Source organism: Rattus norvegicus, chromosome 2 (genome assembly GCF_036323735.1).
Source record: "Rattus norvegicus strain BN/NHsdMcwi chromosome 2, GRCr8, whole genome shotgun sequence".
Lineage (NCBI taxonomy): Eukaryota > Metazoa > Chordata > Mammalia > Rodentia > Muridae > Rattus > Rattus norvegicus.
Window position 1 is genome coordinate 86,965,211 of NC_086020.1, and position 25,751 is coordinate 86,990,961.

General features: G+C 39.9%; 1 protein-coding gene across 1 annotated transcript in view; it reads right to left on the reverse strand.

Moving 5' to 3' along the window:
* The window catches only part of Sirpb2 (signal-regulatory protein beta 2), a 93,152-nt gene that overhangs the window by 54,259 nt on the left and 13,142 nt on the right, over nucleotides 1-25,751 (reverse strand). The window contains 2 exon segments of the mRNA XM_063282798.1: nucleotides 22,673-23,038; nucleotides 24,840-25,196. Of these exon segments, the coding sequence (XP_063138868.1) occupies nucleotides 22,673-23,038; nucleotides 24,840-25,196 (723 nt within the window).

Consider the following 25,751-nt stretch of genomic DNA (forward strand, 5'->3'; position numbering starts at 1 on the left):
TGAGTTGTCTGGGCAGAGTCAGAAGAGGCTGAATAGGCTACCGACAGATATAGAGGAGCTGCTGGCAACATTTTCCGGAAGGAAGATCTTTTCTCCAAGCAACAGTGTTACAGCACTTATGACAGAAGCTCTCAGATGATGACAGTAATTTTCTCACACTTTGCTCCTTCTCGATATGATCCTTATAAAAAGTTTGGGGTGGATCAGGGTCTGACAGGAGTTGTTTCATATTGGCTTGGTCTGAGAGCTTGGGGATACCTTATCCACATGCAGGAGGGCTTGAGGTGCTGCCCCTACAAGAGTGATTGCCACAAACCTCTCTACAGGAGATGTAACTACACAATAGAACCCTGGTTTCAGGAGCAGGCAAGGCAGGAAACCCTTCAGAATGTCCGAGGCTTCAAACCTTAGCTCAACTTTACCAGGCTTCCTCTCAGCTCACTGCCCCACAGTAGATCAATAACTACATACCAGGTATCAGGAGATATGTTAATTTGCTCAAGTAACAAAATTACATTTGGTACGTTAGCTGCAGTCGGAGTTACTACATGATTTTGGTTTCAAAATTCAACTGTCATTCTCCATGATCTCCATGTCTTCTGCATTGGCCAGATAGGAGAGTTAAAAGAAAATGTGGTGGGAACCACCACCCCTTCTTCTTTTATGTCCTTGATGGTGGGAGTAACTTCTGAAATTCCCTCATGAATAAGATACTGTTTTTGATTCATTAATTTATTTGGCACAGACAACTATAAAGGCTTCCATTTAGCCTTTACACCCATTATAGCCCATATTCTACAGGTCAGGAAACAAATATGAGGATTCTGCCAAATTCTAAGTATATCTATCCCAATTACACATTCTGTAACTGGAGAAATGGCCATATGATATGTTCAAAGAATTATTGGACCTACTGTGAGTCAGACATCAGGCAAAACTCCATTAATTACCATGTCTCCATATACCCTACTTTACCTAGAAAGCATCGATGTTTCTTGGAATCTCCTAGGACTGGGGTAAATTCAGAGCCAGTATCCAATAGCCCCTAGGACATCGGATTATTTCCCTTCACCTAGTGTACAGTTACCTTTGTAAAAGTCCATAAGTCTCTCTTGTGAAGAACAGGAGAATGGCTAACAGCAAACCTTTTAGGTGTCTCATCAAGATCCTTCCTCAGGGGAACCTGGACACACATTTATTGAAGAGGTTCTCAGTCTGCAAACTGTCTCAAATCTGAAAATTGATTCACTGCCAAAGACTACCTTCTGCCATGATCCAATGAAGCCTTCCTTTCTTTTATTTGAGAATAATTTTTGCATATACAGATCAAACTAATATGCAGTAGGCTTCCTATCTGTTTCATGCCTGGAAATACCATGATTAATTAGCCAGTACCAAAGGTGCATTTAAGTTGTGCCATTATACTTCCTGGTTGCTGCCGCCGCAGACAGCCCTTGGGCAGCACCCCGCGAGCAAACTTGAGCCTCAGGACCACAGGTAAGACCAACTTGTCTGCTGCAAGAGAGCTGCCTGGTGAGATCGGGACACACAGAGGCAGAGTTCATCTAGGACCGGGCACGTCCTGTGTTTGCCGGAGGTCCCACGCCCGCGGATCCCGGCCCGCAGCAGCTCTCTGCTCCCAGACCCTGTGGGAAAGAGACCTCACCGCCTGATCAGGTGGGCACTCCTGAGGCTGCAGAGCGGAAGAGACCACCAACACTGCCCACCCCTGCCCACATCCCTGGCCCAAGAGGAAACTGTATAAGGCCTCTGGGCTCCCGTGGGGGAGGGCCCAGGAGCGGCAGGACCCCTGCCTGAGACACCGCCTGAACCTGAGGGAAACAGACCGGATAAACAGTTCTCTGCACCCAAATCCCGTGGGAGGGAGAGCTAAACCTTCAGAGAGGCAGACAAGCCTGGGAAACCAGAAGAGACTGCTCTCTGTGCACACATCTCAGACGCCAGAGGAAAACACCAAAGGCCATCTGGAACCCGGGTGCACTGAAGCTCCCGGAAGGGGCGGACAGATGTTGCTGGTTGCTGCCGCTGCAGAGAGCCCATGGGCAGCACCCCACGAGCGAACTTGAGCCTCGGGACCACAGGTAAGACCAACTTTTCTGCTGCAAGAAAGCTGCCTGGTGAACTCAAGACACACGCCCACAGGAACAGCTGAAGACCTGTAGAGAGGAAAAACTACACGCCCGAAAGCAGAACACTCTGTCCCCATAACTGACTGAAAGAGAGGAAAACAGGTCTACAGCACTCCTGACACACAGGCTTATAGGACAGTCTAGCCACTGTCAGAAATAGCAGAACAAAGTAACACTAGAGATAATCTGATGGCGAGAGGCAAGCACAGAAACCCAAGCAACAGAAACCAAGACTGCATGGCACCATCGGAGCCCAATTCTCCCATCAAAACAAACATGGAATATCCAAACACACCAGAAAAGCAAGATCTAGTTTCAAAATCATATTTGATCATGATGATGGAGGACTTCAAGAAAGACATGAACTCCCTTAGGGAAACACAGGAAAACATTAATAAACAAGTAGAAGCCTACAGAGAGGAATCGCAAAAATCCCTGAAAGAATTCCAGGAAAACACAATCAAACAGTTGAAGGAATTAAAAATGGAAATAGAAGCAATCAAGAAAGAACACATGGAAACAACCCTGGATATAGAAAACAAAAGGAAGAGACAAGGAGCTGTAGATACAAGCCTCACCAACAGAATTCAAGAGATGGAAGAGAGAATCTCAGGAGCAGAAGATTCCATAGAAATCATTGACTCAACTGTCAAAGATAATGTAAAGCGGAAAAAGCTACTGGTCCAAAACATACAGGAAATCCAGGACTCAATGAGAAGATCAAACCTAAGGATAATAGGTATAGAAGAGAGTGAAGACTCCCAGCTCAAAGGAACAGTAAATATTTTCAACAAAATCATAGAAGAAAACTTCCCTAACCTAAAAAAAGAGATACCCATAGGCATACAAGATGCCTACAGAACTCCAAATAGATTGGACCAGAAAAGAAACACCTCCCGTCACATAATAGTCAAAACACCAAATGCACAAAATAAAGAAAGAATATTAAAAGCAGTAAGGGAAAAAGGTCAAGTAACATATAAAGGCAGACCTATCAGAATCACACCAGACTTCTCGCCAGAAACTATGAAGGCCAGAAGATCCTGGACTGATGTCATACAGACCCTAAGAGAATACAAATGCCAGCCCAGGTTACTGTATCCTGCAAAACTCTCAATTAACATAGATGGAGAAACCAAGATATTCCATGACAAAACCAAATTTACACAAAATCTTTCTCCAAATCCAGCCCTAGAAAGGATAATAAATGGTAAAGCCCAACATAAGGAGGCCAGCTATACCCTAGAAGAAGCAAGAAACTAATCGTCTTGGCAACAAAACAAAGAGAATGAAAGCACACAAACATAACCTCACATCCAAATATGAATATAACGGGAAGCAATAATCACTATTCCTTAATATCTCTCAACATCAATGGCCTCAACTCCCCAATAAAAAGACATAGATTAACAAACTGGATACGCAACGAGGACCCTGCATTCTGCTGCCTACAGGAAACACACCTCAGAGACAAAGACAGACACTACCTCAGAGTGAAAGGCTGGAAAACAACTTTCCAAGCAAATGGTCCAAAGAAGCAAGATGGAGTAGCCATTCTAATATCAAATAAAATCAATTTTCAACTAAAAGTCATCAAAAAAGATAAGGAAGGACACTTCATATTCATCAAAGGAAAAATCCACCAAGATGAACTCTCAATCCTAAATATCTATGCCCCAAATACAAGGGCACCTACATATGTAAAAGAAACCTTACTAAAGCTCAAAACACACATTGGACCTCACACAATAATAGTGGGAGATTTCAACACCCCACTCTCATCAATGGACAGATCATGGAAACAGAAATTAAACAGAGATGTAGACAGACTAAGAGAAGTCATGAGCCAAATGGACCTAACGGATATTTATAGAACATTCTATCCTAAAGCAAAAGGATATACCTTCTTCTCAGCTCCTCATGGTACTTTCTCCAAAATTGACCATATAATTGGTCAAAAAACGGGCCTCAACAGGTACAGAAAGATAGAAATAATCCCATGCGTGCTATCAGACCACCACGGCCTAAAACTGGTCTTCAATAACAATAAGGGAAAAATGCCCACGTATACGTGGAAATTGAACAATGCTCTACTCAATGATAACCTGGTCAAGGAAGAAATAAAGAAAGAAATTAAAAACTTTTTAGAATTTAATGAAAATGAAGGTTCAACATACCCAAACTTATGGGACACAATGAAAGCTGTGCTAAGAGGAAAACTCATAGCGCTGAGTGCCTGCAGAAAGAAACAGGAAAGAGCATATGTCAGCAGCTTGACAGCACACCTAAAAGCTCTAGAACAAAAAGAAGCAAATACACCCAGGAGGAGTAGAAGGCAGGAAATAATCAAACTCAGAGCTGAAATCAACCAAGTAGAAACAAAAAGGACCATAGAAAGAATCAACAGAACCAAAAGTTGGTTCTTTGAGAAAATCAACAAGATAGATAAACCCTTAGCCAGACTAACGAGAGGACACAGAGAGTGCGTTCAAATTAACAAAATCAGAAATGAAAAGAGAGACATAACAACAGATTCAGAGGAAATTCAAAAAATCATCAGATCTTACTATAAAATCCTATATTCAACAAAACTTGAAAATCTTCAGGAAATTGACAATTTCCTAGACAGATACCAGGTACCGAAGTTAAATCAGGAACAGATAAACCAGTTAAACAACCCCATAACTCCTAAGGAAATAGAAGCAGTCATTAAAGGTCTCCCAACCAAAAAGAGCCCAGGTCCAGATGGGTTTAGTGCAGAATTCTATCAAACCTTCATAGAAGACCTCATACCAATATTATCCAAACTATTCCACAAAATTGAAACAGATGGAGCACTACCGAATTCCTTCTATGAAGCCACAATTACTCTTATACCTAAACCACACAAAGACACAACAAAGAAAGAGAACTTCAGACCAATTTCCCTTATGAATATCGACGCAAAAATACTCAACAAAATTCTGGCAAACCGAATCCAAGGGCACATCAAAACAATCATCCACCATGACCAAGTAGGCTTCATCCCAGGCATGCAGGGATGGTTTAATATACGGAAAACCATCAACGTGATCCATTATATAAACAAACTGAAAGAACAAAACCACATGATCATTTCATTAGATGCTGAGAAAGCATTTGACAAAATTCAACACCCCTTCATGATAAAAGTCCTGGAAAGAATAGGAATTCAAGGCCCATACCTGAACATGGTAAAAGCCATATACAGCAAACCAGTTGCTAACATTAAACTAAATGGAGAGAAACTTGAAGCAATCCCACTAAAATCAGGGACTAGACAAGGCTGTCCACTCTCTCCCTACTTATTCAATATAGTTCTTGAAGTTCTAGCCAGAGCAATCAGACAACAAAAGGATGTCAAGGGGATACAGATCGGAAAAGAAGAAGTCAAAATATCACTATTTGCAGATGATATGATAGTATATTTAAGTGATCCCAAAAGTTCCACCAGAGAACTACTAAAGCTGATAAACAACTTCAGCAAAGTGGCTGGGTATAAAATTAACTCAAATAAATCAGTTGCCTTCCTCTATACAAAAGAGAAACAATCCGAGAAAGCAATTAGGGAAATGACACCCTTCATAATAGACCCAAATAATATAAAGTACCTCGGAGTGACTTTAAGAAAGCAAGTAAAAGATCTGTACAATAAGAACTTCAAGACACTGAAGAAGGAAATTGAAGAAGACCTCAGAAGATGGAAAGATCTCCCATGCTTATGGATTGGCAGGATTAATATAGTAAAAATGGCCATTTTACCAAAAGCGATCTACAGATTCAATGCAATCCCCATCAAAATACCAATCCAATTCTTCAAAGAGTTAGACAGAACAATTTGCAAATTCATCTGGAATAACAAAAAACCCAGGATAGCTAAAGCTATCCTCAACAATAAAAGGACTTCAGGGGGAATCACTATCCCTGAACTCAAGCAGTATTACAGAGCAATAGTGATAAAAACTGCATGGTATTGGTACAGAGACAGACAGATAGACCAATGGAATAGAATTGAAGACCCAGAAATGAACCCACACACCTATGGTCACTTGATTTTTGACAAAGGAGCCAAAACCATCCAATGGAAAAAATATAGCATTTTCAGCAAATCGTGCTGGTTCAACTGGAGGTCACCATGTAGAAGAATGCAGATCGATCCATGCTTATCACCCTGTACAAAGCTTAAGTCCAAGTGGATCAAGGACCTCCACATCAAAGCAGACACACTCAAACTAATAGAAGAAAAACTAGGGAAGCATCTAGAACACATGGGCACTGGAAAAAATTTCCTGAACAAAACACCAATGGCTTACGCTCTAAGATCAAGAATTGACAAATGGGATCTCATAAAACTGCAAAGCTTCTGTAAGGCAAAGGACACTGTGGTTAGGATAAAACGGCAACCAACAGATTGGGAAAAGATCTTTACCAATCCTACAACAGATAGAGGCCTTATATCCAAAATATACAAAGAACTCAAGAAGTTAGACCACAGGGAAACAAATAACCCTATTAAAAAATGGGGCTCAGAGCTAAACAAAGAATTCACAGCTGAGGAATGCCGAATGGCGGAGAAACACCTAAAGAAATGTTCAACATCTTTAGTCAAAAGGGAAATGCAAATCAATACAACCCTGAGATTTCACCTCACACCAGTGAGAATGGCTAAGATCAAAAACTCAGGGGACAACAAATGCTGGCGAGGATGCGGAGAAAGAGGAACACTCCTCCATTGTTGGTGGGATTGCAAACTGGTACAACCATTCTGGAAATCAGTCTGGAGGATCCTCAGAAAATTGGACATTGAACTGCCTGAGGATCCAGCTATACCTCTCTTGGGCATATACCCAAAAGATGCCCCAACATATAAAAAAGACACGTGCTCCACTATGTTTATTGCAGCCTTATTTATAATAGCCAGAAGCTGGAAAGAACCCAGATGCCCTTCAACAGAGGAATGGATACAGAAAATGTGGTACATCTACACAATGGAATATTACTCAGCTATCAAAAACAATGACTTTATGAAATTCGTAGGCAAATGGCTGGAACTGGAAAATATCATCCTCAGTGAGCTAACCCAAACACAGAAAGACATACATGGTATGCACTCACTGATAAGTGGCTATTAGCCCAAATGCTTGAATTACCCTAGATGCCTAGAACAAATGAAACTCAAGACAGATGATCAAAATGTGAATGCTTCACTCCTTGTTTAAAAGGGGAACAAGAATACCCTTGGCAGGGAATAGAGAGGCAAAGATTAAAACAGACACAGAAGGAACACCATTCAGAGCCTGCCCCACATGTGGCCCATACATATACAGCCATTCAATTAGACAAGATGAATGCAGCAAAAAAGTGCAGGCCGACAGGAGCCGGATGTATATCGCTCCTGAGAGACACAGCCAGAATACAGCAAATACAGGGGCGAAGGCCAGCAGCAAACCACTGAACTGAGAACGGGACCCCTGTTGAAGAAATCAGAGAAAGAACTCGAAGAGCTTGAAGGAGCTCGATACCCCTTATGAACAACAATGCCAATCAACCAGAGCTTCCAGGGACTAAGCCACTACCTAAAGACTATACATGGACTGACCCTGGACTCTGACCTCATAGGTAGCAATGAATATTCTAGTAAGATCACCAGTGGAAGGGGAAGCCCTTGGTCCTGATAAGACTGAACCCCCAGTGAACGTGAGTGTTGGGGGGAGGGCAGTAATGGGGGAGGGTGGGGAGGGGAACACCCATAAAGAAGGGGAGGGGGAGGGATTAGGGGGATGTTTGCCTGGAAACCGGGGAAAGGGAATAACACTCGAAATGTAAATAAGAAACACTCAAGTTAATAAAAAGGTCTCTTTGTTTAAAAAAAAAAATTTGTGCCATTATAAATTTTATCTTTCTCATGCTGACAATTCTGGGCGTCTAATTCAAAGTAATTATGAACATTACTTTGTTTACACTGTCCATTATAATAACTATGGTCACCTGTCTCTAATGATTCATTGCTGTCACTTGTCCCTTGCTTCCCCAGGGTCTAATTAAACACATTGAATGTAATTCATCCAATGCGGCAGTATCTACAACTCTAAGGTCTGACACAAGGAAAAGCATAGGAACAAATTCTTCAAATGTCCTCAGGTCCTTTTCACCAGTTTGTGTCTTATAATATTCATGAAGATTCTTCTGGGCCTTACCATTGTGGAGGGTTAGGTTTTACATAACATACCCATTTTAGCTTTACAATTCCCCTGACACTTAAAATATCCATCACCAACATTAAGCCAAGGAATATCAAATATCTCTAACTTCTTTTCAATAGGTATGCCCTCCAATTCTGGATTGTAGTTCATTCCAGATATAGTCAAATTGACAACCAAGAATAGACATTACCATGTACATATTTAAATTCTTTTAATAATAAAAATAAAGATATCTAGAATACAACTCAATATGCACAGCATTAAAGCTCTGAGACAATGATACATATGCAGAAGAACAACCAGATTTTGAGTTCAAGTTGTCCTAATTGTGTCTTTATGAGCAATCTTCAGGGGCTTCTCATCAGCATCTATTTCCATGCTGAATCTCTACAAAAAAAGTGATGGCAGATATTTAGGCCCCAATGTGGTAGGGATAAAGAGAAAACTATAAAGAATCAATTCTGGCTGGACACTTCTTTCATTATTTACAACTTATCTTCCTGCCATACTGTTTTTGATTCAACTCTTCTCCTAGCACTCCTGCCCTGAGTGAATAAGATGCCCATGTCAACTAAGTGGCAAGTAGCATTTCAGTCTAGCTCCTAAATCATTCAGTCTTCTGATTCTATTCTCCATGATCACAGACAGGTCAAAGCAGAAACAGTCATTTTTACCTGACATCTGAAATGTCTAAATTTTGGTACATAATCTAGATTGATATTTCCCATGCGTTCATTGTCTTTAACTGAAATCACCTGAAATAGGAATTTTCGAGGCCAAAACACAAGATTCTACTGGGCCAAGAATCATCACATCTTCTGGGATACATTGGGCATCTCTATATATCCTGAACTGAATAATTCTATAATATGAACAGAATTTCTGGGACATTAGGATGTCTCAAAGTGTATCATGAAATTCTTGAGGAGGCTCTATGTCTTAACATTGTGTGATGAATGGCATGGCCATCTTACATATTTTGTCTCTCCTATGGAGTCTATAGACTAACATCTATCCGGTGTTTCAAGTACAAAACATTCCCTATATACTAGGTAGGATATTGATTCTTATTCTCAGTTGGCAGTGCTCTTTGGAAGATTTAGATGGTACACTACTGCTAGAGGAAGTACATCACAGATACTGAACTTTGAGAGTAAATGTTTTTACACTTCCAATTTGATCAATCTGGTCCTGCTTTCTGCTTAAGGATGTGAGCACTCAGCTATCTCTCTTGGTTGCCACTACTCTCCAACATAATGTACTCATAAGATGCTAAAATAGTAAGGGACCCAATAAACCCTCTCATCTATAAACTATTTCAGTCATGGAGTTTTGTCACAGTAACTGACATTTAACTAATATATCTTTATCCCCCATAACTTACATTCAACATTTTGCATCTGTGCCTGTAAATGACAGTGACAGCAATTAATAGCAGTAGTTTGTATCCAAGGAGTGCAGCTGCAAAGATTTTAGCACTGCCAGATGTCTTCAGTTCTGAAAATCAAGGAGTAGGAGAAACCATTAAAAAATCACATTAGTGGTCTCTTCTTGGCACATTGGTTAACTTCTAAATCTAGCAAAGCTGTAAGGCATTTGAGTCTGTTTTCTTTTCCCATGAAATTCACTAGTTTAACTTAGAAAACATGATAAAGAGGGTGTCTAAATATAGAAGAATGAAAATATGTGTATATTTATCAACCTGCACAAACAAACAAACAAAAACAAAAACAAAAAAAAAAAAAACAGGATCCAATAAATCTCAAGGGAAATCTTAAGGGAAATACCCTTAAACATAGGTACTGAAAATAATTTCCTGAACAGAATATCAATGGCTCAAGCTCCAAGACCAACAATTGATAAATGAGACCTCAGAAAACTATGAACTTCTGTAAGGAAAATGACACTGCAATAGGAAAAAACAACAGCTTAAATACTGGGAAAGGATCTTCAACAAACCTACATCTAACAGAGAGGTAATCAAAATTTACAAAGAACTCAAGGAGGTAGTCACCAAGAAACCAAATAACCCAATTAAAAATGTTTATAGAACTAAACAGAGAATTCTCAACATAGGACTCTGGAATGGTCAAGTCATTAATGTTCAAAATTCTTAGTCATGAGGGAAGTACAATTAAAAAACTTGGAGGTTCCATCTTACAACCATCAGAATAGCTAAGAAAAATCACAAGAGATAGCACATGCTGGCAAGAATGGGGAGCAACAAGAATAAATTTCAATTGCTAGTGTGAGTGCAAATTTGTATAACCACTTTCAAAATCCATTTGGTAGTTTTTCAGAAAACGGGAAATAATTCTATCTCAAGACCCAGCTATACGACTCTTGGACAAATACCCAAAAGATGCTCCAACATACCACAAAGACACCTGATTAACTATGTTCATAGCAGCTTTATTCATAATAGGCCAAAACTGGAAAAATATAGATATCCCATAACTGTAGAATGGATTTAAAAAACATGGTATCTAAACAATGGATTACTATTAAGCTATGAAAAACAATCACATCATAAATTTTACGGGCAAATGAATGGAACTTGAAAATGTCATCCTGAGTGAGGAAACCTACTCCCAAAAAGACAGATGTGGTATGTACTCACTTATAAATGGATATTAGTAATAAAATATAGGCACCATGCTATACTCCACAGTCACAAAGATGCTAAAGAAGAAGGAAGGCACTATCAAAGAAGTGAGAATTTCACTTAGAAGGGTGAATAAAATAGGCATAAGAGACAAATGAACAGAGGGATTTGGGAAGGTGGGATTTGGGAAGAGGTATAAGGGCTTCAGAATCAGGTGTGGAAAGGGTTAGAGAGATGGCTACTTGGCCATGAAAATTATTGGAAATCTGCAATTGATAGGGGTGAGCACATAGAAAGGTCTGTATGATGAGACAGAGACCTTGTATAAGGGAGGCATTCAAGAATCAATAGGGTTAATCTTACTTGGGACTTACTATATTGGGGATGTGGGACCTAAAGGGGCCATCACCTGTAACCAGAGAGAGCCAAACAGTAACCACAGGGGAGCGATAAAGCCACCAACTCACACACAAAACTTCCAATCCAGAATTCTTCATGTCTCCAAGAGATATAGGAATGGGGGAATGAAGCAGAGACTGAGTAAGTGGCCATCCAATAGGTGGTCCAGGTTGAGACATGTCCCATGAACAAGCGCTAATCCTTAACCCTACTAATGATACTATTATGTTTACAGACAGGACCACATAGTCCTCTGAGAGGCTCCACTCAGCCACTGACTGAGACAGATACAGACACTCACAGATGAAGAGTGGATGGAGTATGAGGATTCTTATAAAAGAATAGTAGGAAAGATTGCAGGCCCAAAGGGTTTGGGAACACCACAGGAAAAAAACAGGGTCAACTAACCTGGAACTTTGGGGCTCTCAGGGTCTGAACCACCAACCAAAGGACATACCGTAATGGATTTAGGCCTCCCTGTATATAAAGCAGTTGTGCAGCTTGGCCTTCATGTGGGTCTTTCACTACTGAAACAGGAACTATACCAAAAGCTTTTGCCTGAATGGGGGATTTGTTCTTCTAGCTTCACTGCCTTGTCTGGATACAGTGGAAGAGGAACTGCATAGCATCACATGCACTTAATGTGCCTCATTGGTGGAGGATTACCAGAAAGACCCCACTAGCTTATAGAAGAAGAGAAGGGGTGTGGAGAAAGGATTGTCAGAGAAGGTGACAAAGAGGGAGGTGCCAAGTGGGATGTAAAGTGAATAAGTAAAAAAGAAAAAAGTAAAAGAAAGAAAATATAGGTATCTATTTCTCCATTGTCCCAATGTCAGGTCTCCAAATTATAGCAGTATATTTTATCAAAAAATTTTACAAAAAAATAGATGAAACTTCAAACTGAACCTTTTACAAGGGTGATAGTGCTTTTGGAATGTGAATGAGTTCTGGCACATTGCAGATCCAAAACAAATTTTTCTGGATCATATTTGCCCCTACTAATATCCATATATTGTCTTGTCTTCCTTTGTCCCTGACCAAACAGTTTTGTGACAATTTAGGTGAACCATCTGGAGTGTACGAGCAGACTACTAGTTTTCCTGTGGAATATATTAACTTAGCAGATTATTAGTTTCAACCAACCTAAATATTTAGGGCTTCATCAGTTAGTATCTGAAGTCTCAACCAGGTTTCTCTGCTATTTGGTATCCCTTCCATATTTTCACCAATTAATTTTTAAAAAGAGTCTTGATTTATGACCTTCTTCTATTTCTACAAAAAATGTTACAAACTGCTTCCACAGATGGCTGCCAGGTCACCAAAATCTGTGTACCTGCGACCTGGTAATTGAGAGTTGAATTAAATATGAAATATTTATTGTCCTCTTTGAGGAGAGAATTATAGTTCTATCTCAACTGTTAAATGCTTGTTTTTAGAGTCCTGTGGGTCAGGGAATTCAGTTTTCAAATTCTGGGAGAACTGATCCCTAGGGAAGATTACAGAGTTAGTGTGATCCAGAGATGCTCCTAATTGGCAGTACTTTGCATGATCCTTGCCTCAAGATGGTTTAAGTCTTTCAAGTAGTCAGGAATAGGTGTGAACTGGATATACACATGTAAGAGATGGTAAACAGAAAGGAAGAGAGTTGATAGTCTGCCTTGTATAGATATAAGTATTTTGGAAAATTCCAGATATGAGGGAATGAATGAACCCTGGTGAAGTATAAATCATCCTGATGGGAACACTTGCAGGAATACATGCAAGAAATGTATGAAAATTTTATATACAACACTTCATATTACAGACTAGTGGTGATTAAAAACTGCATGATATTCGTACAAAGATAGATATGTTGATCGAGGGAATAAAATTGAAGATCTAGAAATAAAACCACACACTTATGCACACGTGACAAAATCTTTGACAAAAATGCCAAAAATATACAATAGAAAAATGAAAGCATTTTCACTAAGTGGTGCCGGTTTAACTGGCAGTGTGTATGTAGAAAAATGAAATAGATCCATATTTGTCACCTTGAAACATAGCTCTAAAATCAAGAATTGATAAATGGGACCTCTTGGAACTGAGAAGCTTCTGAAAGGCAAAGACCTTACTTAACAGGACCAATCAGTAACAGATTGGGGAAAATCTTCACTAACCATATATATGATAGAGGGCTAATGTCCAAAATGTATAAAGAACTCAAGAGTGGGGTATAGAATTAAACAGAGAGTTTACAACAGAGAAATCTTGAATGGCTGAGGCACACTTAATGTTCAAAGTACTCAGTCATCAGAGAATTGCAAATCAAAATGAACCTGAGACTTCACCTTTCACCAATCAAAATGGCTATGATAAAACCTCAGGTGACAACACATGTTGATAAGAATGTGGAGAAAAGGAACACTTCCATTGTTGTTGGGATTGCAAACTGGTACAACCATTCTGGAAATCAACCTGGAGATTCCTCAGAAAACTGGAAATATATCTACCTGAAGAACCAGCTATATCACTCTTGGGCATACACCCAAAAGATCCCCCAACATGCCACAGGGGAATGTGTTCTACTGTGTTCACAGCAGCCTTGTTTGTGATAGCCAGAAGCTGGAAATGCCAGAAGAATGGATACAGAAAATGTGATTCATTTACACAATAGAATCCTTCTCAGCTATTAAGAATAAGGACATTAACAAACTGGATATGCAACGAGGACCCTGCATTCTGCTGCCTACAGGAAACACACCTCAGAGACAAAGACAGACACTACCTCAGAGTGAAAGGTTGGAAAACAACTTTCTAAGCAAATGGTCGGAAGAAGCAAGCTGGAGTAGCCATTCTAATATCAAACAAAATCAATTTTCAACTAAAAGTCATCAAAAAAGATAAAGAAGGACAATTCATATTCATCAAAGGAAAAATCCACCAAGATGAACTCTCAATCCTAAATATCTATGCCCCAAATACAAGGGCACCTACATACGTAAAAGAAACCTTACTAAAGCTCAAAACACACATTGCACCTCACACAATAATAGTAGGAGATTTCAACACCCCACTCTCATCAATGGACAGATCATGGAAACAGAAATTAAACAGAGATGTAGACAGACTAAGAGAAGTCATGAGCCAAATGGTCTTAACAGATATTTATAGAACATTCTATCCTAAAGCAAAAGGATATACCTTCTTCTCAGCACCTCATGGTACTTTCTGCAAAATTGACCATATAATTGGTCAAAATATGGGCCTCAACAGGTACAGAAAGATAGAAATAATCCCATGCGTGCTATCAGACCACCACGGCCTAAAACTGGTCTTCAATAACAATAAGGGAAGAATGCCCACATATACGTGGAAATTGAACAATGCTCTACTCAATGATAACCTGGTCAAGGAAGAAATAAAGGAAGAAATTAAAAACTTTTTAGAATTTAATGAAAATGAAGGTACAACATACCCAAACTTATGGGACACAATGAAAGCTGTGCTAAGAGGAAAACTCATAGCGCTGAGTGCCTGCAGAAAGAAACAGGAAAGAGCATATGTCAGCAGCTTGACAGCACACCTAAAAGCTCTAGAACAAAAAGAAGCATATACACCCAGGAGGAATAGAAGGCAGGAAATAATCAAACTCAGAGCTGAAATCAAACAAGTAGAAACAAAAAGGACCATAGAAAGAATCAACAGAACCAAAAGTTGGTTCTTTGAGAAAACCAACAAGATAGATAAACCCTTAGCCAGACTAACGAGAGGACACAGAGAGTGTGTCCAAATTAACAATATCAGAAATGAAAAGGGAGACATAACTGCAGATTCAGAGGAAATTCAAAAAATCATCAGATCTTACTATAAAAGCCTATATTCAACAAAACTTGAAAATCTGCAGGAAATGAACAATTTCCTAGACAGATACCAGGTACCGAAGTTAAATCAGGAACAGATAAACCAGTTAAACAACCCCATAACTCCTAAGGAAATAGAAGCAGTCATTAAAGGTCTCCCAACCAAAAAGAGCCCAGGTCCAGACGGGTATAGTGCAGAATTCTATCGGACCTTCATAGAAGACCTCATACCAATATTATCCAAACTATTCCACAAAATTGAAACAGATGGAGCACTACCGAATTCCTTCTATGAAGCCACAATTACTCTTATACCTAAACCACACAAAGAACCAACAAAGAAAGAGAACTTCAGACCAATTTCCCTTATGAATATCGACACAAAAATACTCAATAAAATTCTGGCAAACCGAATCCAAGAGCACATCAAAACAATCATCCACCAAGATCAAGTAGGCTTCATCCCAGGCATGCAGGGATGGTTTAATATACGGAAAACCATCAACGTGATCCATTATATAAACAAACTGAAAGATCAAAACCACATGATCATTTCATTAGATGCTGAGAAAGCATTTGACAAAATTCAACACACCTTCATGATAAAAGTCCTGGAAAGAATAGGAATTCAAGGCCCATACCTGAACATGGTAAAAGCCATATACAGCAAACCAGTTGCTAACATTAAACTAAGTGGAGAGAAACTTGAAGCAATCCCACTAACATCAGGGACTAGACAAGGCTGCCCACTCTCTCCCTACTTATTCAATATAGTTCTTGAAGTTCTAGCCAGAGCAATCAGACAACAAAAGGAGGTCAAGGGGATACAGATCGGAAAAGAAGAAGTCAAAATATCACTATTTGCAGATGATATGATAGTATATTTAAGTGATCCCAAAAGTTCCACCAGAGAACTACTAAAGCTGATAAACAACTTCAGCAAAGTGGCTGGGTATAAAATTAACTCAAATAAATCAGTAGCCTTCCTCTACACAAAAGAGAAACAAGCCGAGAAAGAAATTAGGGAAATGACACCCTTCATAATAAACCCAAATAATATAAAGTACCTCGGTGTGACTTTAACCAAGCAAGTAAAAGATTTGTACAATAAGAACTTCAAGACTATGAAGAAAGAAATTGAAGAAGACCTCAGAAGATGGAAAGATCTCCCATGCTCATGGATTGGCAGGATTAATATAGTAAAAATGGCCATTTTACCAAAAGCGATCTACAGATTCAATGCAATCCCCATCAAAATACCAGTCCATTTCTTCAAAGAGTTAGACAGAACAATTTGCAAATTCATCTGGAATAACAAAAAACCCAGGATAGCTAAAACTATCCTCAACAATAAAAGGACTTCAGGGGGAATCACTATCCCTGAACTCAAGCAGTATTACAGAGCAATAGTGATAAAAACTGCATGGTATTGGTACAGAGACAGACAGATAGACCAATGGAATAGAATTGAAGACCCAGAAATGAACCCACACACCTATGGTCACTTGATTTTTGACAAAGGAGCCAAAACCATCCAATGGAAAAAATATAGCATTTTCAGCAAATGGTGCTGGTTCAACTGGAGGTCACCATGTAGAAGAATGCAGATCGATCCATGCTTATCACCCTGTACAAAGCTTAAGTCCAAGTGGATCAAGGACCTCCACATCAAACCAGACACACTCAAACTAATAGAAGAAAAACTAGGGAAGCATCTGGAACACATGGGCACTGGAAAAAATTTCCTGAACAAAACACCAATGGCTTATGCTCTAAGATCAAGAATCGACAAATGGGATCCCATAAAACTGCAAAGCTTCTGTAAGGCAAAGGACACTGTGGTTAGGACAAAACGGCAACCAACAGATTGGGAAAAGATCTTTACCAATCCTACAACAGATAGAGGCCTTATATCCAAAATATACAAAGAACTCAAGAAGTAAGACCGCAGGGAGACAAATAACCTTATTAAAAATGGGGTTCAGAGCTAAACAAAGAATTCACAGCTGAGGAATGCCGAATGGCTGAGAAACACCTAAAGAAATGTTCAACATCTTTAGTCAAAAGGGAAATGCAAATCAAAACAACCCTGAGATTTCTCCTCACACCAGTGAGAATGGCTAAGATCAAAAACTCAGGTGACAGCAGATGCTGGAGAGGATGTGGAGAAAGAGGAACACCCCTCCATTGTTGGTGGGGTTGCAGACTGATACAACCATTCTGGAAATCAGTCTGGAGGTTCCTCAGAAAATTGGACATTGAACTGCCTGAGGATCCAGCTATACCTCTCTTGGGCATATACCCCAAATATGCCCCAACATATAAAAAAGACATGTGCTCCACTATGTTCATCGCAGTCTTATTTATAATAGCCAGAAGCTGGAAAGAACCCAGATGCCCTTCAACAGAGGAATGGATACAGAAAATGTGGTACATCTACACAATGGAATATTACTCAGCTATGAAAAACAATGACTTTATGAAATTCGTAGGCAAATGGTTGTAACTGGAAAATATCATCCTGAGTGAGCTAACCCAATCACAGAAAGACACACATGGTATGCACTGATTGATAAGTGGCTATTAGCCCAAATGCTTGAATTACCCTAGATGCCTAGAACAAATGAAACTCCAGACGGACGATCAAAATGTGAATGCTTCACTCCTTCTTTAAAAGGGGAACAAGAATACCCTTGGCAGGGAATAGAGAGGCAAAGATTAAAACAGAGACTGAAGGAACACCCATCAAGAGCCTGCCCCACATGCGGCCCATACATATACAGCCATCCAATTAGTAAGATGGATGAAGCAAAGAAGTGCAGACCGACAGGAGCCGGATGTAGATCACTCCTGAGTGACACAGCCAGAATACAGCAAATACAGAGGCGAATGCCAGCAGCAAACCACTGAACTGAGAATAGGACCCCCGTTGAAGGAATCAGAGAAAGAACTGGAAGAGCTTGAAGGGGCTCGAGACCCCATATGTACAACAATACCAGGCAACCAGAGCTTCCAGGGACTAAGCCACTACCTAAAGACTATACATGGACTGACTCTGGACTCTGACCTTGCAGGTAGCAATGAATATCCTAGTAAGGGCACCAGTGGAAGGGGAACCCCTGGGTCCTGCTAAGACTGAACCCCCAGTGGACTTGATTGTTGGGGGGAGGGCGGCAATGGGGGGAGGGTGGGGAGGGGAACACCCATAAGGAAAGGGAGGGGGGAGGGGGATGTTTGCCCGGAAACCGGGAAAGGGAATATCACTCGAAATGTATATAAGAAATACTCACGTTAATTTAAAAAAAAAAAAAAAGAAGAAGAAGGACATCTGGATTTTTGCAGGCAAATGGTTGGAATTAGAAAATATTATCCTCAGTGAGGTAACTCAGACACAAAAGGACATGCAGGTATGTACTCACTAATAAGTAGATAAAAGTAGATACAATACCCAGGATACAATTCACAGAACTCAAGAATACCAAGCTGAAGGGCCTAAGTGAGGATTAATCAATCCCACTTGGGAGTGAAAATAAAGCAATCACAGGAGGTAGAGACCTGTGTGGGAGAGGGGACAGGGAGGGAAGGAGGGGAACATGATAAGGTATTAGGTGGGGGAAACAGTACTGAAACCCTGAGGGCCAACAGAAAGAATGAAAACAGGCAACCTCAGGAATCAGGAGGTGAGGGCACCCTTCAGAATGTACCCAAGACCTGGGAAGTGGGAGGCTCTCTGGACTCAAAGGGAGGAAGCTTAGATGAACTATCCTATATTGAGGAGAGGGAACTTGTAGAGTCCAGTGTCAGCAGAAAGACTGGGCATCAAGTGAGGTGTGGGATTGCCATCCCACAGTCAAAAATTCTGACCCTGAATTGTTCTTGTCTTAAAGGGACAAAAATGGAAAAGAGACTGTGGGAAAAGAGATCTAGTGGCAGACCCAGATTATATTTCATGTCAAGGAGGCTCCAAGGCCTGACAATTTTATTGATGCTGTGGTGTGCTGACAGACAGGAACCTAGCATGGCTTCCCTCTGAGAGGCCCGACAAGCAGTTGAAAGGGTCAGATGCAGACACTTATACCCAAGTAATGGACCTAAGCTGGAAACTCCTGTAGTTGAATTAGGGAAAGGCTGGAAGAAGCTGAGGAGGAGGGCAATCCCATAGGAAGACCAGCAGTCTCAACTAACATGGACCCCTGAGGTCTTTTAGACACTGAGTCACCAATCAGGCAGAATACACTAGCTGATATGAGGCCCCCAACACATATACAGCAGAGGACAACCTGGTCTGACTTCAGTGAAATAAGACACACTTAATCCTTGAAGGACTTGAGGCCCCAGGGAATAGGGAGGTCTTGTGGGGTAGGGGTGGGTGGGTACATGCTGTAGGAGACAGGTGAGGAAGAATGGGACAAGGAATGGTGGACCAGAAGGTATATAATGACTGGACTGTGAAAACAGATAATAATAATAATAATAATAATAATAATAATAATAATAATAATAATGATGATGATGATGATGATGATGATGATGATGATGATGATGGAAACAGCCCTCAGCCTAGAAAGAAGAAAATGAAGGTTGTATTTCATGGCTAAGTATGTACACAAAAATCCTCCTTACCACTGCCCTTGTTACTAGTCTTAAGATTACATGTTTATACATCTTTTTTGCCATTCCTATGCAGGAAAAGCCACTCAGAATAATGTATGTCTCTACATTGCTCCGGGAACTACCATGAAAATCCCACCTAAGGAGCAGAATCATCTGTACCCTGACATCCTCCTTTTTCTTCGTGATCCACTCACTAAGTTCCCTAGTGGCTTTTACAATATAATCGCTTCTTCCAGAGGGTCTAATTATATAGAGCAGATGACCATGAAATGGAAAAAACACAGGGCTGTTGTTGACCTTCTGTATCATTTACATTGATTTCTGAATAATGGGGAGAAATTTCTGACACCAGAAATTGTTCTAATGCAGATGCATGCAATATAGAAAAAAATCACCCTGAGATTAGACATGAAGGGGGCTGTCTTGTTTGAAGCTTAGGGAACTTAGTTCTACTCACTGAAAGAGGTGTCTACCACATTACATAGGTTTTAGGGGATTGTGGGCATCAGGATTGCCCTTGCTTTTCTGAAGCATGAGCAATTGTCATGTCTCAACATGGTATCCTCACAGCTCTCTCAAGAAAATAATCCCAAATATCGCCTGTTGTCTTAAACTGTGTATATGATATTTCAGTTCCAAGACCCATATCAGAAAAACTAAAGGAAAATGGACCTGGGATTTCTCTGTTTCCAAGGAAATTCCAAAAGTAGCCAGATCAAGAGCTGCCAAACATATCCTAAGTTCATGTCAACAAACCAAAAGCTAACAGTGGGAGAATGGACTGTCCAAGATCACATGACCCAATAGTAGCATAGTTACAGTGATGAAACATTTCCTAACAGTCAGCAGTTTCTCTAAGTATGTTGTATGACCTTACTCCTTCATTAGAGCAAGTCTGTCCTCTGTTTTTGCTGGGAGAAAGTATCGCATTTTGAACATTTTGTCCTGGATACAGACCAAAGAGTAGCAGTGCTGGGATACATATACTGGCATTTAGATTCGAACTTCTTTTGTAAAGACCACTGTAATCCTCATGCTCCTAATGATCCTGACTCTACCATCCAAGAGTATGTGAATGGTTTTTCTTCTTTTTTCAAAGAACACCTAACATTGACCATGACTTAACAGAAGACTTATCACAAAAGAGAAAACTGAGCATTGTACAGAGTGTAAGATTTCTCACACTGGCCTTTTGATGCCAAACACTCATTGTTTCTCAGGGTAGTCATAACTCTCTCAAAATGGGTCCAAGTGTCCTCATTCTACAGAAGGAAAACTAAGGATCAAATTCAATGAGTTGTCCAAGGTTTACAACCATGATATACCTACCATGTCTGTTTTGGCATGCTGTTGTGTTAGGTGATATACAGAGGCCCAGGATTTCCTTCTGAAGAATCTGTGATCATCATCACATTACCAAGGCTGATACCATGTGATACCAAGGCTGAGACAAAAACTGTCTTTCATTCTTTACTGTATACAGGGGTAATTTTCTGTGACTTCACATTCATTTCCCAAAAGAAAGCTGCTGTTCTCCATTGAAGCAACTCATTTTTATTGCTCTGTTTCTACTCTAAGAATCCAGTGTGAGGAATTCTATGCTATATCCCTATTCCAGGTAGCACTGTACAGAAAGATACTTTTGTTTCAGGGGACCCAGATTCCTCTACATCCTAATTTATTTCTTATTCACATTTCCAATACAGAAAACAATTGGCAAATCTGTTCTGTTGTTACAGCTCAGAGAATAAGTTATGTAGGAAGAAAAGCATCCGTGATATGTTACATATGAGGCAGAGGTTGTAGTCAACATTTGCATATTTATTACCTGTTTACATGTCAGGTCCTTCTGTCAATTTCAGGGTCTTCTCTAAAGGGAAGAATTGGCCTCGCTTTTATAGAATTTTATAGAATAAATGACATAACAGAGGTATAGCACATAGCAATTGCTATTTGTGACCCCTCTATCTGCTAACATTAAGAGCATCCTTATAACAAATGACATGACAGATAAAAAGCTAGTATCACTGGAAAGCTATGAACTCCATCTTACCTCAGTCGCTTGCTGATTGGGCTTTGCTATACATTACATTTCCAAAAATTTCAGTGACCTGGTTGAAGGTTGAATATGTATGGATTCATGGTGAACCCATTCTCCTTGACTATCTCCAATGAAGGGTTGTGAGATTTGCTACACCACACTCACATGGGGAAATGGTAACATCCTTAAAAACTAATTCACTCTCAAATGCCACAGCCCTCATATAGAGAGGACATGTTTCTCTATGTCCAGGGTGGGGGAATATAAAGTAGGTCCACTCTGGTCCTATGTAGCTGCTAACTGCTAATGACTAACTACTGTTTAAGCAGCCAAAAATAAAAACAATAGCAGTAGAATTTTTATTCTGTTCCCTACTTCTGTGCATCAGGTCTGTTGATTTTTAAACACAGAATAAGCAAGAAAGGTTTGAGGATGTTTTAGAAGTTATAAGCAACAATCCAGTATAGTTACAGAGAAACAAGACTGGAGACATGTAGAGCAGTCATGTATTTCATGGACTTTTTACAGTCACTAATGTGAAATAGTCTGAGAAATATTGTTTGGTGGGGCAGGGAGACAAATGTATGAATTTACATCCATTCCCAAAAGGGAAAGCCTCTAATACATAGCATGTCCTCTCTTCTCCTCAACTTTCTTGGTCTAGAGATGGAGTAACCTGAACCTATGTATATTGGTGTCCCATCTAGATGTGTTTTTTTTCTTTTGCTGTTCACAGAGTATTGAACACTATTTCAACCTGTAGGAGAAATCAAGGATAAAAAAGAAAATGTAGTACTTACCAAATACTAACAACTCAGTGCCACCTCCAGACTGAATCTCAATGTCAGGCTCTACTATTCCTTTCTGGAACTTCACACAGTAGTAGGTACCTGCATCAGCCGGTGTGACATTACTGATGTGGATAGAAAAGTCCAGGTTGTTTCTCTTTGAAGCATCTGAAGCATTTGTTACTCTGGGGAAATTGTTTCCGATGAAATTATATATCAGCTGTCTACTGTGTTTTACACCCCTGAACCACCTGATGGGCCCCACAGGGATGACAGATGTCACTGTGCAATTCAGAATGACTGATCCTCCAGCATCAACAGAAATTGCTTTGTCAGGCTGGATCACCTTCAGCTCTTTCATATCTGCTCGTGCAGAAAAACATCAGTTAGTGTTCATCCTGGTAGAAAGCCACAGATTCCTCAAGTGTATGAGAAAAAAAAAACCTTAGTCATGAGAACTCAGCATGAATATTAGCATAGTTCTTCTAATATATATGGGTGTTTTAACATAAGAGTATAGTACAGAAAAGAAAATTAAATAACAGAGAAACTTGGAACTTTGTTAGGATTTTGATTTAAGATCTAGTTTTGTTTGGAATTATTATGCTTCATCAAAATCTGATTCTGACTCATTTTCTGTGAAAGTGACCTAGGGAAATTCTGTTATAATACTGTTAGGTGTGATTATGTCACTCTTTTATACCAATGAGAAATGAATATAAGTGCTTAAGTATAATTGTAGGGAGCCATATTGGATTTGGGCCTGGTCGCTTTGTGACTGTATGGCCACAGTTAAGTTTACTGCCATAAAGTCTTGACAAAAGCCTCTCCCATGAATTTATGGCACAAAAAGATTACAATCACAGAATGCTTTCAGCCGGGACAAAACCCTTCTGGCTCTCCTGCAGGATTTGACCCCTGCTGAGCCCTGCTGATACATGTGGAAGCCTTTTGTTCTTAACTAGGAGCAGTCTGGCCTGGTACTTCTCACCTGAGTCAGAATTAGGCTGGCCTTCCTGGTTATATCCCTAATTTATTCAGGTCTCGTAGTTGGTCTTTTGTTACCAAAGTCTCGAGCCAGGGGTTTCCCACTGTGCTTCCCAAATATTTTCTACCTAGTGTACTTGGGGTATATAGTTTGGGAAATAAAGTTACAGCAGGCCCTTTCCTCTTCTGGCTTGACAGGAATAACCTGTGTGTGTGTGTGTTTCTTTAATCCCACAGGCTTTCGCCTGTTTCTCGGTACCATGTCGGTGCTGGCACCGATATATAATGAGGCATGCATTTGATTACAAGATTCTTATGATGATATTTATGTTATCTGGTAGAGTGACCATGTCATTGATAGGTCCTAATAAAAATGCATCCTAATTGAGAATTAAAATTTCTAGCCAGAACATGTCAGAGCCTCATCTCTTCTATTAACCCTTACATTCCCACTTCCTTGATTTAGAGCGCAAAGGCACAAGCTCATTTCTTCCAATACAAATCTACAATTCCCAAAACCCACTTCCCTGTCCCACCCCTCAACCCCAGTTTCACCATGCAGGCAAACATTCACTGTTCAAGTGCTCGCCATACCATTCACAAGTGGCAAGAGCCCTACCTAGAGTCTGCCTGTCTCACTTTCTTGGTTTGGAAGCCATTACCCAAGCCCCTGACACCTACACACTTCCCCTGCTTCATTCCATGTACCTTTCCCTATTTGGGCAGAGATCCCCTACTTCTGTGCAGGGCATACAATCCCAAACAGATAAGATGCCCCTCTATAATCTAAACCCTTTTACTCCTTCCTTTCAGAGCTAAATAACCAAACTTCTAACATGTTTTTGGATGGTTTGCCTTGAGAAGCTCTGCCCTATACATTTATCGAAATGCAGATATCTGTTGTCTATATGTATGTATGTAAGTATATGCATGCATGTAAGCATGTGTAAATGCATGTGGAGCTGATTGTGGCAGACAGTGAGGTCCAGTGAGAATATATATATATATATATATAATCTGTGTGTGTGTGTGTGTCCCCACATTTGCAGGTATAAAACATTTTATTTCATTTTTTCTTTCTTTCTGGCTCACAAAGAGTTAACAAGCTTCACCAGAGAGGCTTCTGACTGCCTGGACACAGTTGCAACCTGTAGGAAAATTTCAAGGGTGAAAAGGAAAATGTAGTACTTACCAAATACAAACAACTCAGTGCCACCTCCAGACACAATCTCAGTGTCAGGCTCTACTATTCCTTTCTGGAACTTCACACAGAAGAAAGTACCTGCATCTTCAAGCGTGATATTACTGATATGAATGGAAAAGTCCATGTTGTTTCTCTTATTAGTATCTGTAACACTTGTTATTCTGGGGAAATATTCTCCTGTGAAATGATATGTCAGGATTCTATTTTGTCCTACACCCTTGAACCACTTCACTGGCCCCACAGGGATGAGAGATGTCACTGTGCAATTCAGAATGACTGACCCTCCATCATAAACAGAAACTGATTTCTGAGGCTGGATCACCTTCAGCTCTTTCATATCTGCTCCTGCAAAAAGATAAAAAATCAGTTAGTGCTCATCCTGATGAAAGACCAGGCTCCTCAAGTGTATGAGGAAATAAAAATAAAAAACCTTATGCACTAGAACTCAGCATATACATTAGCATAGTTCTTCTAACATGATCTTTTTAATACAAGAATATAATACAGAAAGGAAAATTGAATAACAACGATAATTGGAACTTGGCAGTATTCTAATATTCTGATTGAACCACTAATTTTGAATGGTATTATCATGCTTCATTCAGTATTTGCTGCTCTTTCATTTTCTATGAAAGTGGCTTAGGGAAATTCTGTTATAATAGTGTTGGGTTTGATTATTTTACACTGATGACACATGGATATAAGTGCTTAAGTATAATGAGGCATACATTGAGTTACAAAATCTTTATGATGGTGTTTGTTTTATCAGGTAGAGTGATCATGCCATGAAAAGGTCTATGACACTCGAATATGTAACACTCGAAATGTATATAAGAAATACTCAAGTTAATAATAAAAAAAAAGAAATTAAACCACCAGCCAGAAAAGGTAATGGCCTTA